This window comes from Drosophila bipectinata, chromosome XR (assembly GCF_030179905.1).
Source record: "Drosophila bipectinata strain 14024-0381.07 chromosome XR, DbipHiC1v2, whole genome shotgun sequence".
NCBI classification, from domain to species: domain Eukaryota; kingdom Metazoa; phylum Arthropoda; class Insecta; order Diptera; family Drosophilidae; genus Drosophila; species Drosophila bipectinata.
In genome coordinates, this window is record NC_091735.1 from 18,364,804 (window position 1) to 18,380,263 (window position 15,460).

The window sequence follows — 15,460 nt, forward strand, 5'->3', positions numbered from 1 at the left end:
AACATTATTCAAATTTAAATTCAAATAACAGATGGCGCGCCAAAGGTCTCATTTTCCCGAACGCGTTATCACATTTTCTCTCTTTGAAGTTATGGGCAGCACTTTTCTTGTTAAGAAAAAAGCTAAAGCCAAAAGGCTGCGGCTGAAAATCAGAATTTATTAATTATAGCGCATTAGCGCATACATATTAAAAAATCCTACGTTTTTTTTTTATAAATATCTAAAAAAATGCAAATTTATTAAAATTTTAATATAAAATGCCTAAAGTAGTAATATGTTTTTTACAAAAAACTTTACAAAACAAAATCTAGTCTTTAATAATCAGCTATTAAAAAAAAGTAAATAAATTTATTTAAATTTTAAAGTCGTTAAATCTATTAACAGAATAATTTAAAAGTCTAGCTAGAAAACAGCCAAACCGCCAAAGATCCAAGCTCAGAACGGATAAGAAGAAGAGTGTGAGTGAGGCGGCGAATTTGGTTGTCGGCTGCGCCACACGTTTTTCAATTCATTTGCGCGGTAAGTGATATAAATCGACAAGAAAACAAGGGAGCTTGATTGTTTTTGTAGCAGCGAGCGTGATAACATCACAATTTGATCAAATTCTGCTAAAAGCAATCAAAATAAAATCAACCGCGTCTTATTTAAAAAAAGTAAAAAAATAAAGGAACGAAAACGTGCTCACCCACAACCCAAAGTGCAAGTGCATCAGAGTGGGAACACCATAGTGGACAGTTAATGTGAGTGTTAGAAAGGATAACGGAACTTCATGTAAAGGAATCTTTTTTTTCATGTCATTTTTTATTGTACAATTAATGAATTTGTTTTTAATTTAAAATGAAAACCCCATTGTGTCCTTGTTATCTTGATTAAGCTTTTGTTATTGTTTCAAAAATAAAAACTGGTTCCCACAATTGGGAAGTCTGGGATTCTTACACACGTGTTTGTACGCACACACACACGCACACCAATCGGCCGACTTCATTAATTTTTTGTCTATGATTTCCTTTTATCTCTGGCCCGATTGCCGTCGCGGTTGTCGTGGTCGCTTGTCGCTGTCGCCAAGTAAACAAACCTCAAACTGGGCTGAATAACAAAAAACAAGAACAACCACAACGAGATAAGCCCTGTCCATTCCCAATTAAAATCGTGTTGCTCCGTCGGCTTTTTGGTTTATGTATAGTTTTTCCCTTTTGCTTTAAGCTCTTCTTGTTGTTGTTGTTGATGTTCTTTTTAAGAGTCAGGTGAGAAAGAAAGAGAGAGGATGTATATGCCGGCTTTGGGGCAGCTTCACTCTCTGCTGGGGGTTGTCGTATTGTGGGAGGGAGTGGAAAAGAGAGGGAGAGATAAAAACACATGTTGCTTTTGCTTTTGCGTCGCATTTTTTGTTGGTACCGTAGAATATCTTAAAGCTCCGAGGGTATATAGGTTAGGGGGGTTCACATGTAACCTTTATTTATTTTTTTTTTTTTAATTATTTTCCATGCAGTACAGAAATCCAAGATGCCAAACGAAAACAAGGAATGTTATTTGGTTCTGGAGGATGGCACTGTCATGGCCGGCAATGCCTTCGGCTACGTGCCATCGAACCGACCCGGTGGAGATGCCGTAGCTGGTGTCGGCGGCGAAGTGGTCTTCCAAACGGGCATGGTCGGATACACAGAAGCCCTCACCGATCGCTCCTACAGTGGCCAGATCCTGGTGCTGACCTATCCACTAATTGGCAACTATGGTGTCCCGGCGCCCGACGAGGATGAGCACGGTCTGCCGCTGCACTTTGAGTGGATGAAGGGCGCCGTTCAGGCCACGGCCCTGGTGGTGGGCGAAGTGGCCGTCAGTGCCTGGCACTGGCGACTCTGGAAGACGCTGCCCCAATGGCTGGAGATGCACAAAGTACCCGGAATCAGTGGCATAGATACCAGAGCACTGACCAAAAAGCTCCGCGAACAGGGCAGTATGCTGGGCAAGATTGTTTACGAGAAGCCACCGATCCAGGGTCTGGAGAAGAGCAGTTTTGTGGATCCCAATCTCAGGAATCTGGCCAGAGAATGCAGTGTCCAGGAGCGCAAGGTGTTCGGAGATCCGAATGGATCCGGTCCGCGCATTGCCATCCTTGATTGTGGCCTTAAGCTGAATCAACTGCGATGCCTGCTGCAGCGAGGTGCTTCGGTTACTCTGCTGCCGTGGAGTGCCAACCTGGAGGAGGAACAGTTCGACGCCCTCTTCCTGTCCAACGGTCCGGGTAATCCCGAGAGCTGTGATGAGATCATCCAGCAGGTGAACTGCCTCCACTATTATTAGAAACTCTACTAATATCCTCCTCTGTAGATTCGAAAAGTCCTGAAAAACGGAACGAAACCCATTTTTGGCATCTGTCTGGGCCACCAGCTCCTGGCGAAGGCCATCGGCTGCTCCACCTACAAGATGAAGTACGGCAACCGAGGTCACAATCTACCCTGCCTGCACCGGGCCACTGGCCGGTGTCTGATGACGTCGCAGAATCACGGTTATGCCGTGGATCTGGAACAACTGCCCGTGGATTGGTCCGAACTGTTTGTAAATGCCAACGATGGCACCAACGAGGGCATTGTCCATGCCACAAAGCCCTATTTTTCGGTGCAGTTCCACCCGGAGCACCACGCCGGACCGCAGGATACCGAGTTCCTGTTCGACGTCTTCTTGGAGAGCATCAAACGCAAGGATGTGACCATTGCCCAGTTGATTGAGCCGCATTTGAAGCCGGCAAGGATTGCCGACCAGCCGGCGGTGGTGAAGCCGCGCAAGGTGCTGATCCTGGGCTCGGGCGGTCTGTCCATTGGCCAGGCCGGCGAGTTCGACTATTCCGGATCGCAGGCCATCAAGGCTATGCGGGAATCAAATATCCAGACGGTGCTCATCAACCCGAACATAGCCACCGTCCAGACCTCGAAGGGCATGGCGGACAAGTGTTACTTCCTGCCCCTGACGCCGCACTACGTGGAGCAGGTGATCAAATCGGAGAGGCCCAACGGAGTGCTTCTTACGTTCGGCGGTCAGACCGCCTTGAACTGCGGCGTGGAACTGGAGAGAGCCGGTGTCTTTGCCAAATACAATGTGAGGATTCTGGGCACACCCATCCAGTCCATTATAGAGACGGAGGATAGGAAACTGTTTGCCGACCGCGTGAACGAGATTGGCGAGCAGGTGGCGCCCTCAGAGGCGGTCTATTCCGTGGCGGAGGCCCTGGAGGCGGCTAGCCGTCTGGGCTACCCTGTAATGGCCAGAGCTGCCTTCTCCCTGGGTGGCTTGGGTTCCGGCTTTGCCAACAACGAGCAGGAGCTCCAGAGCCTGGCCCAGCAGGCGCTGGCCCATTCCAGCCAACTGATCGTGGACAAGTCGCTCAAGGGCTGGAAGGAGGTGGAGTACGAGGTGGTGCGCGATGCCTACGACAATTGCATCACCGTCTGCAACATGGAGAACTTTGATCCGTTGGGCATACACACCGGCGAGAGTATAGTGGTGGCTCCGTCGCAGACCCTCTCGGATCGGGAGTACCAGATGCTGCGGAGCACCGCCCTCAAGGTGATCCGCCACTTTGGGGTCGTCGGCGAGTGTAATATCCAGTATGCGCTGTGCCCCCACTCCGAGCAGTACTACATCATCGAGGTGAACGCCCGTCTGTCGAGGAGTTCCGCACTGGCCAGCAAAGCTACCGGATATCCGCTGGCGTATGTGGCCGCCAAGCTGGCATTGGGATTGCCGCTGCCGGAGATCCGCAACTCGGTGACGGGCAATACGACGGCCTGCTTCGAGCCATCGCTGGATTACTGTGTGGTGAAGATACCGCGCTGGGATTTGGCCAAGTTCGTGCGGGTCAGCAAGCACATCGGCAGCTCCATGAAGAGTGTGGGCGAGGTGATGTCGATCGGGCGGACCTTTGAGGAGGCGTTCCAGAAGGCGCTGCGCATGGTGGACAGCGATGTGCTCGGCTTTGATGCCGGCGTCCTGTCGGTGGACGAGGACCAGTTGGCCGATCAGCTGTCGGAGCCCACAGATCGCCGACCCTTCGTCCTGGCCGCTGCTCTGGAAAAGGGTTTGTGCATCCAGGAGCTTCATGACCTGACGAAGATTGATAACTGGTTTCTGGACAAGTTGGATAGGATCATCAAAATGAATAGCGAGCTCAAGCTTGGCAGCAACGAACAGAGGGCTGACCTCCTGCTGGAGGCCAAGCGTTTGGGTTTCTCCGACAAGCAGATAGCGAAGGCCTTCAACAGCACGGAACTGGCCGTTCGGCACCTGAGGCAGGAGCTCGGCATCCGGCCGCACGTTAAACAGATCGACACCGTGGCCGGTGAGTGGCCGGCTAGCACCAACTACCTGTACAACACGTACTCCGGGTCCGAGCACGATGTGGACTTCCCCGGCGGACACACTATCGTTGTGGGCTCGGGTGTCTACAGAATCGGCTCGTCGGTGGAGTTCGATTGGTGCGCCGTTGGGTGCCTGAAGGAGCTGAGGAAACTGCAGCGACCCACCATCATGATCAACTACAATCCGGAAACCGTGTCCACCGACTACGACATGTGCGATCGGCTGTACTTCGAGGAGATCAGCTTCGAGGTGGTCATGGACATCTACGAGATGGAGTCCAGCGACGGCATCATCCTCTCGATGGGCGGCCAGTTGCCGAACAACATTGCCATGGACTTGCATCGCCAGCAGGCCAAGGTTCTGGGCACTTCGCCGGAGTCCATTGACACGGCCGAGAACCGATTCAAGTTCTCCCGCATGCTTGACCGCAAGGGCATCCTGCAGCCGCGCTGGAAGGAGCTGACCAACCTCCAGTCGGCCATCGAGTTCTGCGAGGAGGTCGGCTATCCCTGTTTGGTGAGGCCGTCGTATGTCCTGTCCGGCGCCGCCATGAACGTGGCCTATTCGAATCAGGATCTGGAAACGTATCTGAACGCCGCCTCCGAGGTGAGTCGGGAGCATCCGGTGGTCATCTCCAAGTTCCTCACCGAGGCCAAGGAAATCGATGTCGATGCGGTGGCGGCCGATGGACAGATCCTCTGCATGGCCGTCTCTGAGCACGTGGAGAACGCCGGCGTTCATTCCGGTGATGCCACTCTGGTGACGCCGCCCCAGGATCTCAATCCGGAGACCCTGGAGGCCATTAAGCGGATCACCTGCGATCTGGCCAGTGTCCTGGATGTGACAGGACCCTTCAACATGCAACTCATCGCCAAGAACAACGAACTGAAGGTCATCGAGTGCAATGTCCGTGTCTCCAGATCCTTCCCCTTCGTCTCCAAGACTCTCGATCATGATTTTGTTGCCACGGCGACCCGGGCCATTGTCGGCCTGGATGTGGAGCCCACGGATGTCCTGCACGGCGTGGGCAAGGTGGGCGTGAAGGTGCCCCAGTTCAGCTTCTCTCGGCTGGCCGGCGCGGACGTTCAGCTGGGCGTGGAGATGGCCTCCACCGGCGAGGTGGCCTGCTTCGGCGACAACCGCTACGAGGCCTACCTCAAGGCCATGATGTCCACCGGCTTCCAGATACCCAAGAACGCCGTGCTCCTTTCGATTGGCAGTTTCAAGGTAGGCTTATACCTTAATTTTTCATATTTTTTATTTAAAGTTTTTAATTTAATTTTTTAACTCTCTGGTAGCACAAAATGGAGCTATTACCTTCCATTCGGGATCTGGCCAAGATGGGCTACAAGCTCTATGCTTCCATGGGCACTGGAGACTTTTATGCGGAACATGGTGTGGATGTGAGTACCGAGATGTATATTTTTTAAATATTGTTTAAATTAATTATTAAATTTCTGAATTAAAATCATAATATTAACAACTATCAAATTATTTATTAATTATTTAAAATTAAATACTTGCCTATTTAATTGTAAAAAAAAGTCAAAACACTAGGAATTTTTAGATTATCATTTTTTTAATAGAAGGTATAGTATGGTAGTAGTGTAGTACAATAGTGTAGGTATATTACAATAATATTATATTTTAGTATAGTATAATAGTATAATATATATAGAATGGACAGATATACTATACAGATATTAGAAAGATACAGATATCGACTGATATAATATATATAGTATGGTATAATTTTATGCATTGCAATGGTATGTTCATATATTTTCTTTTTATATTTTTTCTATTTCAAAATAATACTTATAGTAGTACTAGCGATAAAAGAATAATATTATGGTATATTAGTATGATATATTAGTGAAGTAAAGTATTTGTGAAGTATAGTATAGTACATAGTATAATTTTAAACATTAAAATGGTTTATTCCTATCATTTCCTTTTAATTTTTCAAATAATACTTTTTACATAGAGTTCTTGTCCAGACATTTCCCTATGATATATTGCCGAATATACTATCCCAACTATCCCTAGTACCTCTGTCGATAACGTTATATGAACATATATGTGTTGATTGATGTAATCTGATAGCAATGTACTTATATATATAGATAGGCTTATTTATAGATCTTTTTCGTGGAATGGCCTACAATTTATAGGTTAATTCCTTAATTACTCTACTGACGCAATTCTTGTCAGTTGTATCTTATCGCAACCGACTTTTCTTGATTATTTATTATATGGAATATTATTATATGGTTATATGGAACTCCTTCCGCCTGCGGAACAACCTAGTTTAGGAAGTCCTTCAACTTCTCCGTCTTGGGTAGAACAATTTTTTTAAATTTATTCCGTAAATTGGAATCACCATCGAATCGATTCAGGAAAGCGTTTAGGGGATTCTTTGAGCTATCGTTGAGGACAGTTTCCTGAGTCTCCTCGATCTTGGGTCTCTCCTGATTCTCCTCATTCACATCAGTCTCTATGGGATCATGGTCCTCAACGATTACGTCTATTTTGTCCAAATCTTCTTCGGGGTTTTGGCGAATACTTTCGCGATTCGGATTTGGCGAACGATGGATCTTCGCCGGTGAGTTGGGCGAGTGAATCTGAACTGTGTCTTCGAAGGTGACTCTTTTCTCCACGGGAACTCCTCGGGGCAGGACCGGCGTCTCGCTCATGGCCTCAATTTTGGCAGCTCCTTGCTGGAGTTCTTGGACAAAGTGCTGGGACTTTTGGGAGCAGCCGAGATTCTGGTACAACCGACAGAGTAGCTGACCCTGCTCCAGATACAACTGGGCATGATCACGATTGCCAAAGTGCACGGCTTTCGCCAGCATGGCCAGGGCGTGGTCCAGTAGGAGCTCGAGAATATTGGTGCGTCGCAGGATCTCCAGGCCGTCGTTCAATTGGGGCTTGCCCAAGGACTCCTGGTAGCCGGAAGAGGCAACGGAAGATATCGAGGCGGAGCTGTAGGAATAATCGGAATAATCGCCCGCCAACTTCAGAAGATCGTCGAGGTCATCTAGATCTTGTGGCTTATTTTGTTTCGGTCTTGGCTGCCTTTGTTGGATTCTTCGCCGTTGCTTAGTTTTGGGTCGCTCCTGGTGCTCCGGCAGGCCGAGAAAACCCTTCGCATCGGTAACTTGTCTCGGCGTGCTGGACGGCGCCTCCTGCTCCAGCTCCTGGCTATTTTCCAGTTCAGCGAGGAGACGAGAACTCGTGAACTTACCCCAACCTTGCAGGTCCAGGTAGTCGTTGCTACACAGATTCTCCAGCAATCGTTTGTAGTCCAAGGGGGGATAGAAGTCCGGCGAATGTTGGAGATTCCTCAGAGCGTGCACAACGTGGAGTAATGGCTGCTCTGCTATTCCAGACATTATCCTTTTCAGCTCCATCAGCGTATACTCTGGGATGTGCTCGAAGAGATTCCTCTCCTCGATGAAGTAGTCCCTCAAGTGTTTGCGGGCCAGACAGTCGGCAAAGGTGCGAATGAACCGCACCAGACTCTCGCCCAGAAACTCCCCCGGCCAGTCGTTGCTATAGAGCTCGCACTGCCAGAACAGGTGCGCCCGTAACTGCTCCAGCAGATCGCCGGGGGATTGGTCGCACGACCCCTCCACAAAGGTCTTCATCAGTAGCTTCATAAGCTGGAACACCTTCAGTTGCATGGGCGTGAGACAGTGCCGTTCCAGGTACAGTTCCGCCTGGGGAAATCGAATCTTCCACTCGAGATCCCTGAAGGGATTCAATGTGTGCTTGGGCGAATAGCCCACCGGAACCAAGTGGAAGCCCATGGAGCGAATCTTATCTCGCATCTGCTTGGTGGGCCACTGGAATTGCTCGCCCGTGTGGATATTTGTGACCTGAGATCGGTCTCGCAGGCCGAAAGCAAAGGCACATTCCGGCACAAAGGGCACATGGATGGCGGGCACAAGCTCCTCTCGACTGGTATAGACACTGCATCCGCGATACTTTCCAGTCCTCAGTTGAGAGTCGGTGATGCCCAGTTCTGGTCCCATTTTCTGGCGTAGAAGTTCTCCGAAATAGAGCATGAAATGTGGTGAACCAAGGTAGCACTGTTGCAGTTGCTCCGCATGACATTGTCGGTGAATTTGTACTTTCTCATAGCCAGCAGGAGAATCCTCGGCGTCCTCATCCAGCTGCTCCGCTGACTGATCCTCTTCCTGCTCGTCCTCCTGATCACTAGACACATCTTCGTTATCGCTCTGCTCCGGCCAAGATGGCACATAATCGGCTAACCGACGCACACATGCCGGTGGCAACTGATTACTCGTCACAGGATCAATCCCCGTCAGCTTCAGGTCATCAAATGGACGAAGTTTGCTCAATTTGTCCAAGTATACATGATCGTAGACATCGGATGAATAACCAGAACTGGCCGAGGTCAGGGAGTAGGTGGATGAGCCACCCTTCGAATAGATCTCACCCTCGTCGAGGCTGTCAGTTGGTGACTCCACGCGAGGATATCCGGCCTGATCTCGTAGCTTCAGTCGCACATAGCCCTTCCACCAGGTCTGCTCCATGAGCGAAGAATACTTGGAGAAGCACGGCATTGTCCGGTAGTAGTCCGTTTCGAGGATCACCTTGCACAAGGCGGAAATGGAGTCATAGTTGGCATCTTGAGGTCCAGAAACGTCCACATTCTCAAAGATCACATAGGTGAGGGGTTTTTGAAGTGGCTGGAGAGATGACTTTGAGGTCCTACAAAAAAACAGGGGGTATATAAGTTTTAGATAGAGATTTTAACTCAAAAGTGTAACAGATTTAAGGTTTAAAAAGTCACGTTCGCCACAATTTAATATACACCGAGTCGTTTGACACCTTCTCAAAAAATAAGCAAGTTTTCTTCTTTAAAAAGTATAATTTTGCTGAACTTTTGATTTAATTTAGTGGAGGTTTTACGGCAGAGATTTAACTATTTTTCTAATACACTTCCATAAATATAAATTGGAATTAATCGAGAGGCATTTTGTTTTAAGAAAGCATTCTAAAAATTTCTTTATAAATATATAATTTTGTTCAACCTTTGATTTTTTTTCAGAGACTCTAACCTCTATGGTGAAGGCTTAGAGGTTTTAGGTTTAAAAATTCACGGTCGCCACAATTTTGTTTTCAATACACTTCCTTCAAAACCAACTTGAATTAATTCGTTCATAACTTTTTTAAAATAATCATTATTTTCTTTTTTTAAATTATAAGGTGGTGCCACTTTTGATTTATTTTGATAGGTGATTGGAGAGGATTTAGGTTTAAAAAGTCACGGTCGCCACAATTTTGTTTTCAACAAACTTCTACAAAAAATGTCCTACCCAGACTTGTAGAGCACATTTCGGGCCACAGCCAAGTCAATGGCACTGCTCTGGATCAGGCTATGATCACTGGAGTTGTACTTCTTTGCGTTCGCATCCACCTGGGCCAGTTCTGGTTCGAAATGGGCAAAGAACTGAAGGCCCAGTAGGAGCTGGTTGAGCAGAAACATGTGCAGTCGGCCATCCAATTGCTGGAGAGTCTTCTCCTCGACTGTACGCTGGAATTCCTCGCGTTGCTGTTCCAATGTCCGGGCATACAGAGCACTGACACATTCGGTGGCACTACTACCATTGCTGCCACCCATTAGACGCAGCTGGGGCGCCAGATTTTTCCCATAACTTTGCAACTCCAGAGGCTTTTCATGGCGCGTTTTTCGATTATGTTTGTTTTTTATTTTCTGGATCGAGTGCTGCTCTTTTATTCGATCCTTGTTCCGATCACGAAGCTGTGGAATTCCGGCTTGGAGAGCATTCGGTGTGGAGGAATTATATGCCTCCGATTTCGACCAATTACAACCCATTTTGGACGTATCAGAGATCTGACATCAGTGATCTTTGATCGGCAATACACGACTGATGTGTTACCATAGTTTGTTCTACTCTTGCTGCCATTGAAAGCAACTCAATTCTGATAAGATAAGATGAACAATCAGACACCATAATCAGGTATTGAAGAGCTCCGACTTCCCCTGACACTGTTTGCTTCCGGCACCCGGAGGGGTATTAGACGCGTTCCGTAACACGAATTACATATCGTCCAAAAATGATCCAACTTGTGTTTTTGTGCGTTTTAAAATAAAGTAGATTGAACAATTTCCAGGAGAGTAGTACGGGGTATCTCATAGTTGCTTTACCATACATACAGTTTCTAATTTATAATTGAGTATCAATAAAGACATGAAAAGTGCATCAATAACGATATATCTACATTGGGCGACAAGTTGGTACTGTCCTTGGGCTGTCAAGTACATCTGTTTATTCATTAATATTTGCTTTTACATTTTATACAATCTCTGTTTGGCTTGCAGGTGGAATCTGTGCAGTGGACGTTCGATAAGACGACTCCGGATGATATTAACGGGGAGCTGCGTCACCTGGCCGAGTTCCTGGCCAACAAGCAGTTCGACTTGGTCATCAACCTGCCCATGAGCGGAGGAGGTGCCAGACGGTGAGTTGAACGGTAGTTGAAATGGTAGTACGGGAAAGGTAACTAGTAGCCCTGGAGCCCTCTTATTGTTATTAGTATTGGCCTAGGCTTATAAGAACCTATCGCTATCGCTAGTTATGAACTTGTCCCATTATTTGTGCATTGCTTCTTTTTTCTTCATTGTATGTTATCAAGACACACATTAGCATGAGACCTTATAAGCTCTGAGCTTTAATAATTGTATTAATAGTAACCAGTCCAATAAAGTCATATTACCTCAAGGTTAATTACACACGAGTTCAAAATAGAATCAACAAAATGTTTCAAAGACCCACTGCCCTCATTCGAATAGGACACAACAATTATAATCTGATACACAGAAAATGGAACTACGTTTTAACAAACCTCAAAATTTACCATCAGATCTGCTCCAGTATTTAATTTCAAGTTATCTGGTTCCATTATCTAATATATACTTCTCTCGATACGGAACTAAAATGAAATATCTTTAAACACTCCTGACACAATGTCTAGAAATGTAAGAACCTCAAACGCTTATATAGTTGTTTGTGTAACGACTGACTGTCTGAGGAAACAATTAGAAATTATGATTCACTTGTCAAACAGTATGACTTTAAAACGGGAACTCCTCCTTTATGGCCTACGAGATAGTGTGGTGTTTGTTTAATAATCAATTTCCGTAACTATATGGCTTATATCCCACTTGGGTTGTTTGTTTAACAAATTAATATGATTTCGAGTCTAAAATATACTTAATCATGGGTATTTGTAAGATATTAACAATATTTTACACCGCGGCTATAAATCATTATTGATATTCAAGAAATTGAAGCTATAATGCAAGTTCTTACGTTTCGGAAATTTAAATACCTTCAGTATTTGAAATAGTTAAAGTCCTACAGATTAGTGCTATAATAGATTTCTTTTCTATGTCCAGTATGGAAGAAAGAACGACTGTTTAGGTAGGTGACCAACTATCTACCTAAAGAGTAAACCTTTTCTATTATTTATACCTTTTAAAATTTAAATACTTTTATTAAAATTCTTGTTATATATTACAGTGTCTCCTCGTTTATGACCCACGGCTATCGCACTCGTCGACTGGCGGTCGACTATTCGATTCCCCTGGTGACGGATGTCAAGTGCACCAAGTTGCTGGTGGAATCGATGCGAATGACGGGCGGCAAGCCCGCCATGAAAACGCACACAGACTGCATGACCTCGCGGCGAATTATCAAGCTGCCCGGATTCATCGATGTCCATGTCCATTTGAGGGAACCGGGAGCCACGCACAAGGAGGACTTCGCCAGCGGAACGGCCGCTGCTTTGGCCGGAGGTGTGACAATGGTCTGTGCCATGCCCAATACCAATCCATCGATTGTGGATCGCGAAACATTCACCCAGTTCCAGGAGCTGGCGAAGAATGGTGCGCGCTGCGATTATGCGCTGTATGTGGGTGCCACTGACACCAATTGGGGGCAGGTCCAGGAGCTGGCCAGTCAGGCGTGTGGCCTGAAAATGTATCTGAACAATACCTTTGGCACGCTGAAGCTGACGGACATGAACTCCTGGCAGAGACATCTCACCCACTGGCCGAAACGGGCGCCCATTGTCTGTCACGCGGAGAAACAAAGCACAGCGGCTGTGATCCTGATGGCCCATCTGCTGGATCGGCCCGTTCACATCTGTCATGTGGCCAGGAAAGAGGAGATCCAACTGATACGGGGGGCCAAGGAGAAGGGCATGCGCGTGACGTGCGAAGTGTGTCCGCATCACTTGTTCCTGAGCACCAAGGACGTGGATCGATTGGGCTTCGGCATGGCGGAGGTCAGGCCTCTCCTGTGCTCCCTCGAGGATCAGGAGGCGTTGTGGGAGAACCTGGAGTATATTGATGTATTTGCCACCGATCATGCTCCACACACGTTGGCCGAGAAGCGATCGGAGAAGCCGCCACCTGGTTTCCCAGGACTGGAGACCATACTGCCCCTGCTTTTGCAGGCGGTCCAAGAAGGTCGCCTCACCCTGGAGGACATCAAGCGAAAGTTCCATCGCAATCCCAGGAATATATTCAATCTGCCGGAGCAACCGCACACTTATGTTGAAGTGGATTTGGACGAGGAGTGGACCATTGCAGGAGGCGAGCAAAAGACCAAGGCCGGCTGGACGCCATTCGAGGGCCAAAAGATCAAGGGACGTGTCCATCGCGTTGTGCTACGCGGCGAGGTGGCCTTCATCGATGGCCAGGTGCTGGTGAAGCCGGGCTTTGGTCAAAACGTGCGAGCCAAGCAGTCCGCCCTGCTACAAGCGGATCAGTCCGCCCAAGACCTTCTGCCCAGTGACAGTGATGCGAATGACACCTTTGCCCGACTCCTGACCACCGTTGACGGTGTCCCCGCTTCCGGTACGAAGGTTCACTTTGTGGACGAAACTAAAGAGTTCCTGCGCCCAGTTTCGCCATCACCACGCCTGCGTTTGGACTCCTCCAGCAACGCCACGTTACGGGAATACTTGCAACGCACCTCCATGCCCGGTTCGAGTCCGAATCCCGTTGCCCATTCACTGATCGGCAAGCACATCCTTGCCGTGGACATGTTCAACAAGGAGCACTTGAACGACATCTTCAATCTGGCGCAGCTGCTCAAGTCGCGGGTGACTAAAGATCGGCCGGTGGACGAGCTGTTGCGCGGAAAGATCATGGCCAGTGTCTTCTACGAGGTTAGCACCCGGACGCAGTGCAGCTTCGCTGCAGCCATGTTGCGTCTGGGCGGCCGGGTGATCAGTATGGATGAGGTCAGCTCATCGGTGAAGAAGGGCGAGTCCCTGGAGGACAGCATCAAAGTGATGGCCAACTATGCGGATGTCATTGTCCTGCGTCATCCCACCCCGGGAGCTGTTGCGGTCTGTTGATTGTTTCTTACCTTCATTTTCTGTTTAAAAATTAAAATATTTGTTATTTTCAGCGTGCTGCTGCCTTCAGCCGGAAACCTTTAATCAATGCCGGTGATGGGGTTGGAGAACATCCCACCCAGGCTCTTCTGGACATCTTTACCATTCGCGAGGAGATCGGTACGGTCAATGGCCTGACCATCACCATGGTTGGTGATCTGAAAAACGGACGCACTGTTCACTCACTGGCCCGCCTGCTCACCCTCTACAATGTAACGCTGCAGTACGTGGCACCGGAGAATCTCCAGATGCCTGACGAGATTACCAAGTTCGTCAGCTCGCGTGGAATCAAGCAGAACTTTGCCTATGACATCCAATCTGTGCTGCCCAGCACGGATGTGCTCTACATGACCCGAATCCAACGGGAGCGATTCACCAGCCAAGCGGAATACGAAAAGGTGAGCTTTGCAATTTTTGCGGCCACAAACGAAACCTATTTTGAATCTAAAATTCTGTTTCAGTGCTGTGGCCAACTGATTATTACGCCTAAGCTGATGACCCTGGCCAAGAAGCGATCAATCGTCCTGCATCCGCTGCCACGACTGGACGAAATAAGCCGTGACTTCGATTCCGATCCGAGGGCCGCATATTTCCGACAGGCGGAATACGGCATGTACATCCGGATGGCTTTGCTGGCCATGGTTGTTGGATGTCGCAACACAGCCATTTAGATTCGAAGCTTCAAAGCATAAAGTTCTGCCTTCTCTTGACACATTTTACGGATTTTCTCCTTTTTTTTATACCTTTTTTTATACAATCCAATTTTTTTTATTCACTTTTTGAAAATATAATTCAATAAGTTGTTTAAATTATATAACAAATTGTTATTTTCGTTATTTTTTTTTAATTTGAAAATAGTAAAAAGTTTTTAAAAATTTTTTTTCGCCTTCAAAGTCACGATTTTTTCGATTTTGGCCGAAAAACTTTTTGTCCGATTTCGGCAAAATTGGTGTGCAGTTCTATAGACTTTGGGGCGCTGATTTCGAAAATGCCGAGCGTTGCCAGATCGGAGCTTCAATGGCCGAGATATGGGCTCTAGAATCTCTGTTTCTGGCCCGATCTGGCAACCCTGCACATTTTCGGAATCAGCGTTCGAATGTCCACCGAACTGCATACCACGTTTTTCGATATCGAACAACTCATTTTCGACCGTTTTTTCGCAAAAATGGAAAGGCTAACCATCACGATTTTTTCCGATTTTCGCCAAAAATTTTTTTGTCCGATTTCGACGAAATTGGTATGCAATTCGAGAGACTTTGGGGCGCTGATTTCGAAAATGCCGAGCGTTGCCAGATCGGAGCTTCAATGGCCGAGATATGGGCTCTAGAATCTCTGTTTCTGGCCCGATCTGGCAACCCTGCACATTTTCGGAATCAGCGTTCGAATGTCCACCGAACTGCATACCACGTTTTTCGATATCGAACAACTCATTTTCGACCGTTTTTTCGCAAAAATGGAAAGGCTAACCATCACGATTTTTTCCGATTTTCGCCGAAAATTTTTTTGTCCGATTTCGACGAAATTGGTATGCAATTCGAGAGACTTTGGGGCGCTGATTCCGAAAATGCCAAGCGTTGCCGGATCGGGCCACAAACGGCCGAGATATGGGATCTAGAAAGCCCATTTCTGGTCCGATCTGGCAACG

The 15,460-nt window shown here is 47.5% G+C and overlaps 2 protein-coding genes across 5 annotated transcripts; one reads left to right on the plus strand and one right to left on the minus strand.

Annotated features, from left to right (window-relative positions):
* Positions 1 to 442: 442 nt before the first annotated feature.
* Positions 443 to 14,636, plus strand: r (carbamoyl-phosphate synthetase 2, aspartate transcarbamylase, and dihydroorotase rudimentary). 4 transcript variants are annotated; one of them, XM_017250911.3, is made up of 8 exons: positions 443 to 519; positions 1,490 to 2,277; positions 2,329 to 5,580; positions 5,652 to 5,756; positions 10,730 to 10,869; positions 11,931 to 13,767; positions 13,830 to 14,213; positions 14,277 to 14,636. In XM_017250911.3, the coding sequence occupies exons 2-8, from the start codon at positions 1,504 to 1,506 to the stop codon at positions 14,484 to 14,486; spliced, it is 6,702 nt and encodes a 2,233-aa protein (XP_017106400.2). In that variant the 5' UTR covers positions 443 to 519; positions 1,490 to 1,503; the 3' UTR covers positions 14,487 to 14,636. The 4 variants fall into 4 exon arrangements, with proteins under 4 accessions (XP_017106400.2, XP_017106402.2, XP_017106398.2 ...); XM_017250913.3 differs by having other exon boundaries at positions 461 to 519; positions 1,495 to 2,277; XM_017250909.3 differs by lacking the exon at positions 443 to 519 and adding an exon at positions 526 to 740.
* Positions 6,650 to 10,370, minus strand: LOC108131846 (uncharacterized). Its single transcript, XM_017250914.3, has 2 exons — positions 9,702 to 10,370; positions 6,650 to 9,093 (listed from the first exon to the last, which is right to left on the minus strand). The coding sequence occupies exons 1-2, from the start codon at positions 10,220 to 10,222 to the stop codon at positions 6,660 to 6,662; spliced, it is 2,955 nt and encodes a 984-aa protein (XP_017106403.2). The 5' UTR covers positions 10,223 to 10,370; the 3' UTR covers positions 6,650 to 6,659.
* Positions 14,637 to 15,460: the final 824 nt, after the last annotated feature.